This window comes from Agelaius phoeniceus, chromosome Z (genome assembly GCF_051311805.1).
Source record: "Agelaius phoeniceus isolate bAgePho1 chromosome Z, bAgePho1.hap1, whole genome shotgun sequence".
NCBI classification, from domain to species: domain Eukaryota; kingdom Metazoa; phylum Chordata; class Aves; order Passeriformes; family Icteridae; genus Agelaius; species Agelaius phoeniceus.
The window spans coordinates 1,737,810-1,750,879 of record NC_135303.1 but is presented as its reverse complement, the minus strand read 5'-3'; the positions used below and the strand labels follow the sequence as shown (position 1 = coordinate 1,750,879).

At 39.5% G+C, this 13,070-nt stretch overlaps 1 protein-coding gene across 4 annotated transcripts in view; it reads right to left on the bottom strand.

The window, feature by feature from the left end:
- XRCC4 (X-ray repair cross complementing 4) overlaps window positions 1-13,070 on the bottom strand; it is a 144,857-nt gene that overhangs the window by 44,519 nt on the left and 87,268 nt on the right. For all 4 annotated transcript variants that reach the window (XM_077172209.1, XM_077172206.1, XM_077172208.1 and 1 more), the window contains one exon: window positions 11,079-11,226. In XM_077172209.1, coding sequence (XP_077028324.1) covers window positions 11,079-11,226 — 148 coding nt within the window. The remainder of the gene's footprint in view (window positions 1-11,078; window positions 11,227-13,070) is intronic.

The following is a 13,070-nucleotide window of genomic DNA, read 5'->3' as shown; positions in this document are numbered from 1 at the left end:
ACAAACCTCATGTATCTGTAAAAAAAAAATGCTTTTCTCTCCTGCCCTCCAGTTCTACCCTTTGCTTCTCTCCCTCACCACCATCACTGGCTGGGGGATACTGGTTTGGACATTTTCCTTGGACATTTTGCTCCAGGATGGCTCTCAGTACCATTGATAAAAATTTGATGGTTTTGCCTCTTTTCATAACTTTGGAGCTCACAAAATATTTTGTAGCACTTAAAGAGTCAACAGGCAACTCAACGCATCCTGACAATGCTTTATTTTTATTTGGACATCTTCTGGTTTGTATCCTCAAATCTGTTTTTACTTCAATTGAAACAATTGCTCAGGTTCTGAGCAGTTTTATCAACACAACTGGGTATAATCTGTTTTTCTGGGTTTTTTTTTCATTTAACATTTTTAGTCAATGCTGTAGCTACACAGATATACAGCTAGAGAGAAGTTTTAATAACAAGATTCCTAACCTGATGTTCCAGAACAGTTTGACACTGACACAGCACTTGAACAGAAAAATAATTTTGTATTTGTGACACACAGCAAATCCAGGAGGTTCACTCCTTGGAGAAATGCTTTCCTATTCAGGGGTGAGTTTTAGCCTAAAGCATTTAAGGTTTTCTTTATAAAAGCATACATTCTTTCAGGATAGCTTAATAATAAGTAAATTTTTGTTCAGGTAGTTCAGTAGTTACCCAAGGATCAGCTCCAGAGGGAATAAAGCAGAAACTCTTTGGATGGTTCACATCCCCAGCAGACACCAAACATTTATCACCACTTCACTGCAGTTTTACACTTGTGCAACCTCAAGGTTTAGCCAGTTGTGGCAAAACACTGAAGTCATGAGTAATGAGCCATTTTCCTCTGTGAACAAAAAATAACCCCTGTGAAAATGTTTCATAGAGTGGCTCAGGAATCTGGGGAGTGGGGGAGATCACAATATGAACTAGGTGTTGATGAAAGTTTATTCCTGTGGCCAAGTCATAGCTCAGAACCTGGTGATTTTAATTACTACGTGGAGGACTTCTCAATATGTAAAGAAAAAACCAAACCAACAACAAAAAACCCTTCATTTTTCAGACTCCCGCTAAATTCAGTGAACATTCTCTGTGTTGTGTGATGTCTTTAGAAAATCACATCTCTGTGAGCTTCTACAACATAAAACAAATTTCTTTCAACCTTTTTCTACAATTAGCACCTTTTTCAACAAAGGTTTCAACCCTCTCATAAATTATTTTCTCAAGTTAAATACCTTCTTTATCTTTTCAAGATAAACACAAGGCCAGAGGTACCATTTTTTAACTTAACAGACAGGTCTCTTACTTTGATGTCAAATACTCCTTGGGGGATCTATATAAGTGGAACATAAAATATTTATTTCTATGCTCTTGAATAATTAACACCTTTTAAAGAAGCACATGAGAAATCTCATCTCTTTCTGGCATGAGACCTAGAATGAAACTCACCCTCACCAAGCAGTGGAGTTTTCTTGCATATTTGCCCCATTTCCTCAGTTTTAGTCATTATTATTCTGCTCATTCTAAATGTACAGGATGAAACACTGATGCCAGTGGCTGCACCACTGTTAGATTTTAATTCACCTCAGTACTTTAAATCATCAAAACGTTTTTTAAAAGAGCCTTTCATTTTATCTCACTTCTGCTATTTAGAATTCAGTACAACGTTGACTCTGTTGCTGATCATTTTTGAATATTGACAATTTTTCCCTCAGTTTTACACCCAGTCCACCTCTAACAGCTGATATGCAGAAAACCATCTGAGGAAAACACAAGCATGTAATTAGCTTCCAAATTGCTGGTTGTACGTTCAAGCTTGAGTGATAAAACAGCTCCATGACAATTGTTATGAATGGTTTGACAGATGCATAAAGTAAGGAATTATTTTAAGTGTTATTAAGCAATCAAGGGAGTGTGTCAGCAATATTCTGTGTTAACAAGGCTCATATTAATCTAATTCTGCACCTCCTGCAGCTTCTAATAAGGGCATTTTTATTTATGCTCAGGGAGAGTGAAAGGTACTCAAATAATTTTAAGAGAGACCTGATTTGTGCAACTGTGCCTCTAATTCTCCAAGTTCTTGGACTGATACATGAGTATGTGCTCTGTGCCCTGCCACAGATGGCAGAACTCATCAGGAAGGGGTCCTGATTAATGCCACAGGAATTCTGACACAGGCTGACAGAAACAGATGAGTCCCCTCACCCAACCATGAAAGTGCATTTGCTCATGCCGTATGTATTAGTCACAGTGCATAAATTTATGAATATTTATCCCTTCTGACCAGATCTGGGGATGCTCTAAACATCATCAGAAATTCATTGCCATGGACGTCAAGGGCTTGATTTACTGATTTTGGGGAGACATAGGTACATGGTAAATGGGAAAACAAATGCACCACCAGTGCCTCTCACCACATTCCCTCTCCTGTCTCTGCTCACAGATGTGTCCAGTGCCACCTCTCACCCTCTTCTCTGCTCCAGACCTTCTCCTGCTCCTTCTCCAAGCCATTCTGAGGCAGCAACAGGATTAAAATTAATTCAGTGCAAGCCCCTTTTCTCCCTTTCCCTCTGTTTTTGACACCAGAATTCAGGCATTCTGGAACAGAAAATCCATATCCTTTTCAGTTTCAGCAGCATCCTTATGCATCACACACAAGAAGTCCAGAAGGACACCCAAATCTCATTGGCTGGACCTAGGTCTTCACAATCAACAGTAATCAGTGAAATTAGGCAGGTGAAGAAAAACAGACAATCTAGACACAGCCATCACTGCTTGAGGAGTGAAGTCACCACTGGAAAAATAATTCCCGTACTTTTAGTTCAATGGATTTTAAGCAGAGGATTAAGCACTTTTTTTAGCACTAAGAAATTCAAGAAAGTCTTGCTAAATCTAAATGGTAGCTTTTTAGCCCTGCTTTGCTGAGGTGGGACATTTCTGGGAGAAAGAAAAAATGGTAAAAAGTTAAGTAAAGAAAAAAGGATGAAGAGAAATAAAAATAGAAAGATTAATAGCTTCATACAGCAAACCTGAATTTTGAAAAGTGCACTGAACAGAGCAATCACCTCAGCAGAGCAAGCAGCATTTGCAAGAGTTTGTGAAATCCTTTCCCAGACCATGAGTTTTGGTGTATTTGTGTGCACAGGCTTTTTCTCCAGCAGCTTTCCTGGGGTCCATTGTGATTTAAGGGATTATTGCCCTTCCCAGACAGGTCTGCTACACAGAATACTCCAATTCAGTGCAGTAAAGACTTAACTTCATGTTCAGTCCAAAGAACAACAGAAGCAGGAATTTGAGGCAGCTCTATGTCATTAACAGAGCCAAGCTTTCCTCTTTTTTTCTGCCATGCTATTTCTGACACCAGGGCTGAGGTGCCAAGCAGGTTACTTGGGCTTTCCATCACCCTAATCTCAATCTCCTGCCAAAACCTGATCAAAATCTCAGGCCCCTGCATTACCTGCTCCTTCCTATTACAAATAATGTGAAAATAACTCTGCCTGAAAAGCTGCTTTGGGAAATTGAGGTTTAATGGCACCATCAAGAGCCCCTTGCAGAAGTGCTCACACAGGAGCACGTTTGCTCCTGCACCCTGGATCCACAAGGATGCACGTGGAATTTCAAATATTGCCTTCTTTGTTGCTTTTAACACAGTCTCCTTCTCTCAGCTTCCCACCCTTTACCCTCAAAGGCTGAAAATGTTGGAGCATGGTCTACTTCAAAAGCCAACAAGAGTTCCAGCACTGCTGGTTACCTCAACCACACGCAATCTTCCCTCCTTCTTAGTGTAATTTACCTCTGAGGAGAAATTCTTTGGCCTCCCACATTAAAACACCCCATGGAGGTTCTCAGTATTTAACAAAACTAATGCATAGTTTGATAAATTAAACTATTCCAGCCCACAGCCTACCTAAGAGGGGCTTAAAAAGCTCAGGTAAAACACAACTCCAGTTAAAACCTCTGTTGAAAAGGCAAGGGAAAAGCATCAAAAAAAGTTTACAAGAATGGTAATGGAGGAAGAAGGCATTTCCATTTTTTAAACTCTTCTCTTGTAATCTCAGAGCCTGAAATATGAAATAAATTCTCTGGAAGCGTTTCAGCGAAATGCATTATAGATGAATCATTGGAGACACATATCTCACCAGATTTGTCACAGCAATAAAACCCTGACCTAAGGAACAAGCCCTGAGAAAGCAGAGGGTAGAGTCCTGTCAGTCTTACTGAGTAATAACTCCTCCATCAGCAGTCAATTACTGGGCTATTACCAGTGACAAAAACCTGTGAGATGCGCTCCAAACTGGAGAGCTGAGAGGCTTTTCCCGGGAGAAATGGCAGCCTCTGAGGTCAGCAGACAATGCTCATTTTTTTCCTGCCCTGGCCCTTCAGCCTTCACATTATCCCAACCCTTCCCTGGGGAGCTGGGAGAAATGGTGGATCCCAATTCCTTCCACTCCCCATGGAAATAAATCACCCCTTCCCACGTGGATGCAGAAGCCTAATTATCTACTGCTCAGTTAAAAAAAAAGACACTGCAAAGGTACCACCACCAGGAGAAAAACAGCTGTGCTTTGTTGCATTTATTTCTGCCTTATTCATTCAAGCTGAATGGGGAATTACTCTAGATTTTCTGACACCACTTTTTTCCCCCCCAGTGATTCATACCTTATAGAGTTTTTGCAATTTTATCATCAAAGGCTTTATATATATATCAATTTTTTTTTCCTTTGTTCTGGCAGCCCCCCATTGTTGCCCAGGTCACACAGCACAGCTCTCCTTCCCAGCCCAGCCTGGAACAGTGGCAGGTGAGTGTTCAGGTGATGAGGGTCACTTATCAAAGCTCCCCCTGGGCACAGGAAGGGGCTGGGACATTTCTGATGTTGGCTCAGGTGGGGGAAAACTGTCTGGTGTGAGTGATGGCACACTGCTGCTGCCAGTGTCACGGCAATGGAGGGGAGAGAGGAGCAAAAAATAAAGGGAAAAAGGAGGAAGGGAAGGGAAATTCAGGGAAGTTAGGGAAGGAAGGGAAAAGAAAGAAAAAGTGAGAGAAAAAGAAAGAGAGAGAGAAAAGAAAGAAAGAAGGAAGAAGGAAGGAAGTGGCGGAAGGAAGGAAGTGGCGGAAGTGGCGGAAGTGGCGGAAGTGGCGGAAGTGGCGGAAGTGGCGGAAGGAAGTGGCGGAAGGAAGGAAGGAAGGAAGTGGCGGAAGGAAGTGGCGGAAGGAAGTGGCGGAAGGAAGGAAGGAAGTGGCGGAAGGAAGGAAGGAAGGAAGGAAGGAAGGAAGGAAGGAAGGAAGGAAGGAAGGAAGGAAGGAAGGAAGGAAGGAAGGAAGGAAGGAAGGAAGGAAGGAAGGAAGGAAGGAAGGAAGGAAGGAAGGAAGGAAGGAAGGAAGGAAGGAAGGAAGGAAGGAAGGAAGGAAGAAAGAAAGAAAGAAAAAGAAAGAAAGAAAGAAAGAAAGAAAGAAAGAAAGAAAGAAAGAAAGAAAGAAAGAAAGAAAGAAAGAAAGAAAGAAAGAAAGAAAGAAAGAAAGAAAGAAAGAAAGAAAGAGATAATGCTAAGCATGCATGAATCACAAAGATGTCTTAACTCAGTATTTAAATTTTTTTGGTGTAATACTCACATTAAAGGCTCATCCAACCCAACCATCCACTTCTAAGAGGTTTCTTAACCTGTTTACATTTCAGCCTGAACGAGTAAACATCAAAAACTCTCTAAACATTGCCTTCCATAAATTTTTGATGGCAGGAATGAGCTTCTCACTGCACTGACTGACTGAAAGATCACAGTGATCACAGTGTTTGCCAATCCAGGAAAGTTCTCTCCTATTGTATTCAATAAATGCATTTAGGAGAATACAAAAGTGGCAGGTCATCATGAGCTCTTAAGTACATCTTTCCCTAAAAAGGGATAACTGTGGTGTGAACTTCATACTCCCTCTGGAAGGTTCTGGTGTCATTTTCAGCAGAAAAATGGCAATTTTTGCCCGGTTGAACTTTTACGAGAAGAAAGAGTTGTTGTGTGAGACAGAAAACCCAAAGTCTGGCTTGTCACCCTCTGAGAATGCCAGATTCCAGGACAGATCTGTGGTTTCTCCTACCTGAGTCACTGGTGGTGGCAGACCACACTTTAAATAAACTTTGCATTAGAGCTCCAAAAATGTGAACCGCAAGCAATGAATTAAACAAATGCAGAGAGAGGATCCCCAGGGAGCCCTGGGCTCACCACAGGCTCCAAGTGCTTTTAAGGGGGTGGAAGTTTATCAAAAGAAAAGACAAGTCCAGCTTATTACAGTATTGGGATACAATGCCAAAGGATTTCTTTCCAAATAAATTACATATACCTGCAAAGACTCGAAAAATAAAACCTTTGGAAGGGAGGAGAGCATGAAGAATGGGCAAAAAAAAAAAAAAATCCACATTTATCATTAACAAGTAAAAACCATGCAGCAGCTCATTCTACCCGCAATTACACACATGACTAAGTTTAATCAGGCCCTGAAGTCAGGAACAAACAGGGAGTGTGAGCACCGTAACAATCGTGTTTAAAGTAAAAATTACATTCCCTGCTTGGCCTCTGGTGGAGCAAGGGATGGCAAGGCAGGTGGCACAAGCCTCCCCCTGGCAACTCCTGGGACCTTCAAACACACTCTCAGAAACCTGATTCTCTGGTTTGCTTGGGTGTTTCTGAGAGCTCTCTGAAGAAGCAGTGTTTGTGTGTAAAAAAAAAAAAAAAGAAATAATTTAATTAGTGGTGGTAAAGGTCCCATCAAATTGACCTGCACCTTGAAATTTCAGCAAAGTCAAACATAGGGAGGTAACATATCTCTTTCCTTCAATTTAAATTTAGGCCTGATTCTGACAGTCACTCCATTTTATCAGTCAAGCAAGAGGTACCAAGCCAGTAAAACTCAAATTTCAATTAAAAAAAAATAAAAATAATAAAGGCAGTAATTGTGACATCAAATGCCCTGAGCTAGACTTATGAAACTGAAGTTTTTGGCATGCAGAACATCTAACAAGTCAGAGTCACAGTGTAAATAGGGAATTCCTCATTGAAAAGAAAAAAAAAAACCATGTTACTTCTCAGTCAGCTGGAATAAGAGTATGTCTTAACACTTGCTTCTCAGAATTATGGAACACTTCCTCTGTAAGAACTTTTCCTAAAATTATTTTTCTAGTCTTATTCTCAGGAGAATCCAGCGTATTTGCATCCATAATAATGTTTTTCCTGTATTTAAGATGCCTTTCCCCAAACCACTTCTGTAATTGTACATCCACTCAACAGCAGGCATGCATTAAATAGCATAGAAATTATGAATACCCTCGAGCAGCAGGAATGGATTATATTTTGAAATATACAGAATAACTTCTAGATGTTTTGAGGCTTATCCAGCAAAGCCTTTCTCCTAGGAAACACATGTGTGAATGAGGACCATAAAAGATCCTTTATTAGCAAAAAATGAAAGACAGAAGTGAAAAGGTTTTGTTAGTCTTAACTCATTAAAAAAACACCCTCTCAATTTTGATAAGTCAAAGTGGAAAGATGTAACTTGCACTAGAAATGGAAGCTTTTTCCTGATTTATTTTTATTTTAGCTATAGAGACTCCATCTCTGTTACACAGTAGTCTCTGACTGCAGGTTTTCTTCAATGACTGCACTCCATTTTTAAAATTATATTAAAAATTCTGCCTTCTTCAGTAGGTACTATCTGCTATCAAGTAGGTTTCAGCACTTTTAAAGTGAAAATATTATAGAAACATCCAGTTATTTACAGGATTCAGGCTGACAGGCCATACAGCTAAGCCTCTATATTGAATGCATACTCCACACAGCTCATAGTGCCATTCATATGCAGCCCCCAAAGAGATTTGGGTAATGCCTCAATAAGCATAACTTCTAACTGTGGACTGGGAATTCATTCTTATTAATTTTTTTTTTTCTCCTCCAATTACGAAATGCAAATTGCGAAAAGCAGAATTTGCATCTTAACTTGACTTATATATTATCTCTGCCTTGCACCTTAGGAAATTGCCAGATATTAGGTTACAGTTAAAGCTGCACCAAGACCATCACGGGGTACTGGAATCAGAATAATTTCATTTGACTTCCTGGCTCAATTGTGTTTTGAAAAGTAAGATCTACTTTTTGTCTTTACGTATTTTTAAAATGTGCAAATTAAGAGACATAGGTCAGCTGTTATTAACTGAAAGTAACATCTGTCTGCCCAAAGAAGCATTTCCTTCCACTGGATATCTCTGATTTAAGAACAACCTGCTAGAGAGCTGGATAAACCTCATTCTTGGCAGTTGGCTAACCCACTAATTATTCTAATTTTCTACTTTATCCTAAAGTACATCTTTATTTCAGCAAATAATTAAACAGATCATTTAGAGACCTTGTTCCACAAATCCTAGTTCAGTTCCTTGCTGCTCTCATGGCTACTTTCACTAAGCTTAATATTATCCAAAGCACATTGCCAAGTTTCATTAAAAATGTTGATTTAGCCCTTGAATAAATTGCCACAGTAATATTAGATGTCTGTATGGATAAATACAATTCAACTCCTTTTCCTGCCACTGCACCCACACACAAAGCATGAGAAAGGCAGAACTCCTTTTGCTCTACTTTCTGTGTCAAACAGATTTTTGTTTGCATTCTTCTGAGTATTTTTGGTCATATCCAAGAATATATTTTCATTCCAAGGAGCAGAGATTTGCCACACAACTAGCCTCGACATCCAAAAATCTGAAATATTTGCAGATATAGAATCCTTTAGGTTTTGATGACTTAGTATTTACTGTAGATGCTCTTCAGTTTGGGATAAATGCTACTTTCTTAGCATACTGTAAAGTTTTATGAAAAATATATGAAAGTTAAGACATAACTTTTCTTAAAGGTTAAGACACAACTTTTCTTATGTGATAACACTGAAAAACACTTTATTATCAAAAAACAATCTGAAAGGCAAAGGGAGAATCAAACTTTGGGTGCCTTCCCTTGCTAAAAAGGTATTTTTAAGCCCTTTTTTTTAGGATCTTGCACCCAGGAACTGAGGATGCAGCAGCTTTAGGGCAGCACCAGGCTGGAGGTGTTGGGTTTGTGGCAGCCCTTCCCTCACCAGGAGAGCGCTGGCGATGCCACCAGAAATTCCACATGGGAAACAACCCTAAACAAGCTCTATTGGATAAAGCAAGAACTGTGGGAGAAGGAGTTTTGTGTGACTTGGCCTCGAAGCATTTGCATTTTTACTTGCTTTAAGGAGCCAGCCCTGGCTGCAGGTCTGAGCAGGAGAGCCCAGGAAGGAGGGAGGACTCGTTGGTGAAAATCAGATCAAACCTGGCACTTGATCCCAGAACATGCTCCCATCTCCCTGTTTGTGATGGAGCACTTCCAGGGGTGAAGGAACTCCCAAGTTAACTTCCCCCACTGCCACCCCTTTTCTTGGATGAAATAAGTTTTAATTTTTTTTTTTTCTTTTTGCTCAGTGACACAATACTGGAAAACATTTTGGGCAGGACCCTAAGGTGCTGTCAGCTTAAGATAAAGCCCTCTGCAGCACCAAGGATTTGGCATTCCATCAGCACAAATTGCTGGAGTAATTACAAATTACTCCACAAAAAGAACACCTATATTTGTGAACTGGATCACGGTGCTAATTCTCCATCCCACCACTTTTGACAGGCTGAAGAGAACTGAAAATTATTAGCCAAGCAAATTGACTGAAAACTTGATTAGCAGCTGGCAAAAAGACTTCAGGTGAAGCTCAAAAACTTCAGCGACGTTGAGAAAAATAACCAGCAAAGTGGAAATTATTTCAGTTCAGCTTTTGTAATGTTTCAGGTAAACAGGGATATTTCCTATCTTCCTATCTAATCCAAGAACTGACACTGCCACATGAAGTGCAAGAAAGAAAAATGGAGGTAGAGACTGATAGAATGGATGCCCAGTCTCAAAATATAACTAATTATGTTGTAGCCAATAAGAAGAGCCACTCTCTAGATTCAGCCCTGACTCAATCTGTAAGCAGAGTAGAAATTCTTTGCACATATGAAAATCATAACGCTGCTCTGTTTCTACTAAAGTTTGCCCTTATTTCAAAGAATTAAAACAAAAATATCACTACATTCTTAGCTGTCCCCCTACACACAGGACTCAGATATTCATAAAAAGATAATTACTCAGTCCAAGGCCTCTGTATATTTGCAATACTTTGCTTCCATAGGTTTTCCTTCAACAATCAGTATTAAATAAAATGAATTTTATTTAATAAAAAAAAACCTGAATTTCAGGCAAGCACAGGCAGGCTGTCAAAATCAAACTGACCAAATACAATGGGGAAAGGGCATCTTCCATTGCAATGGACTGGGATGTAAAAGAACAAAAAAACAAGGTCCGATATATTTCTACACCATCCTAAAAAAAAAAAATACAATTTTTAAACTAATAAAACAGGACTGTAAATTCAAACATTCCTAGCTGGCGTCAAACCAGAGCTTTTGCGTCAAAATAAGATAATTTTCCTGCTGATTTAAACAGAAATCTTTGCTAATCATGGGAAATGTCTTTCTAATCTACTTCTGTCCATAGCTGTTTAAAGACTCTACAATCCATGGAATATTACGGACAAAAATGGAAAATATGTATTTTCAAATGTAATTTGCCATATATTTAGGAAAAATACCCAGTTTTTTGAAGGAAATAGTACCAATACCACCAGAGCTCTGAGGCAACTCTATGCTTAGCTATAAGCACCTCCCAGAACACCTGGAAAGATTTCCAGAAGTTTAAATGGGCATAAGAAAAATACTTTTAAGTGTTACGAATCCTGACCCCTTTTGTGTGTTAAGAGTGAACTTTTTTTTTTCTGCCTGGAAACTCCATGTTCTGAAAAAAATCTGTTAAAGGTGGAATTGAGAGGTAATTTCTTTGCACTGGAATTCCCAAAGGCAGAATCTCAGGGTGATGAGTTTGGAACCTCCTCAACCGGAGGTTGTCCACAAGCTGAGTTTGGAGTGAGATCCCAGTGAGATCTGTGAGCATAAAAACACTGCAATACATTTAAAACCTGCTTACTTTTCCTGGGCCGGCTGCTCTGCCTCATAAGCAGCCACCTTAGCTCCTGTCCCTGCAGGTTTTGCTGTCCTTTGCCTTCGTTTTCTCCTGGGAGCTGGGTCCACGATGTCTGGGCTGCCCAGCAGGGAGGAATCTCTTTGTTCTGGAGCTGCCAAGAGGAAAAACAACCAAGGTCAAAAGAAATCTGACATTTGAAGCGTTTCAAGACAACCCATACAATATTTCTTTTCTGTGTCTTTCTTATGAAAATTTCTATAGTCACAAAATCACCTCAGACCTGGGAGAAGTTTGTGACATAAAGGCAAGGCCTGAATTTAGACTAGAAAGATAATCTTCCCTCTGCACCTCTTTGTAACCAGTGGAGAGAAATACCACCAACCTTAAACTGGACAATCTGTCTGGACTTTCACTGCCTCCTTTGCTGAAGCTTAGTGAAGCAGGCTCTGTCCAGGTTCATCTACCTGTTTAAATTACTGTGTAAATTCATAAAATATGCTTTATCTACACTTAAACAACAAACCCCTCTCCACTTTGACAATTAGCTACTCAAAACTCAAATGTCAAGACAAACAGATCCTTCCTTAAGCTGAAATTCTCCATAAAAAAAAAAAACCACCAAAAAAACCCAACCTATTAATGCATTCAGAAGTTATGCAGACATTTTAATTCCAGCTATCAACATCCTGCAGTGTATTTTCATTTGGTATGCCTGCTTTCAAAATGAAATCGTAAATTACCTATAATTTTCAAGACAATGATATCCAGAACAGCACAAATTTCAGCTGGAATATATTCAATAACAATGTGGTGACTGAGGCTGAAGCTGTTAGGGTAACTTCCCTGTTTATTATGTTTCTTTGCATTTTAGGGTGGTTTAATCCTCACACGGATGAAAGATGCCGTAATTTGAGATTCAACACAAATGTTTTTCACAGAAAGTAAATAACTAATCCTTTTCCCCCATTCCTTTCGGAATTGTCATCCACGTGTACTGAAAATGAAGCAGGGAGATAACACACAGCCCACAAGTGGCATTTTCACCATTTCTCAAAGAAACATGTGTTTCTGGCCAAGAACACTGATAAATTAATCAGAGGCTCCCTAGATCCTCTACCCTCAGAGAAGCACAAGCTTAACATTTAATAATATTAAATATTCACCAGCATGCACCACACTACATCGCAGATACTTGCAGATACTTGCAGGGTGACAACAGGTATTAGCTGACATATTTCCAAGGCACAAGGCAATTAACAAGTTCCAAAGTCCAGCACAGACAGGATACATTCCTACAATAAATGCTGAGAAGGGTTAAATGACATCCTAAGTCTCCACACTAAACTTTAACCAGATATGCATGCTTTTCCAGTGTTAAATGCTGAAAATGTATTTACGATAGTTACTCTTTACCTGTCTGGGGCAGCGTGTCCAACATTTCCATAAACACTATTTTATATATTTCAACATCACTATTCAAAGTTGGCCTCTTCATAATTAATACACACAGAACAGTTTGCTGTCAAGAACCCAGCAAACTGGAATAAATTTACTATCACAATTCCTATCCTTCCTTTTTGTTGTTCTCCTCCCACACCCTCTACTTTGGCCAAAAAGTAGATCCAGAGGTGAACCTCATATACAAAACCTAAATTTTCCTAGCAGAGTAAAGAAATGTCTCTGTGTTTTCACCTGTGCAATGTGCACTGGTGAGCACAGCTCTCATCTCAGCAGTTTTTTTGCTATTTAGACACAGAATTCTTCTGTGTCTAAAATTAATTTGAAAAATACTTAATTTTCTTCTGTTTCTAAAGAATTAATTTATTTTAATTATACCAAAAGAAAGGCTTAAAGATTGAATTCAGGCAGGCCAGAATTCAATCTCACAAAGAGCAGCAGATTGGCTCATGGGTGAGGGTTGATCATCACAGGCTTGGGGATTTTTGTTGTGTTTGTTCCTTTCCTCTAAGCTAAAACTCTGGGAATTGCTGAAGA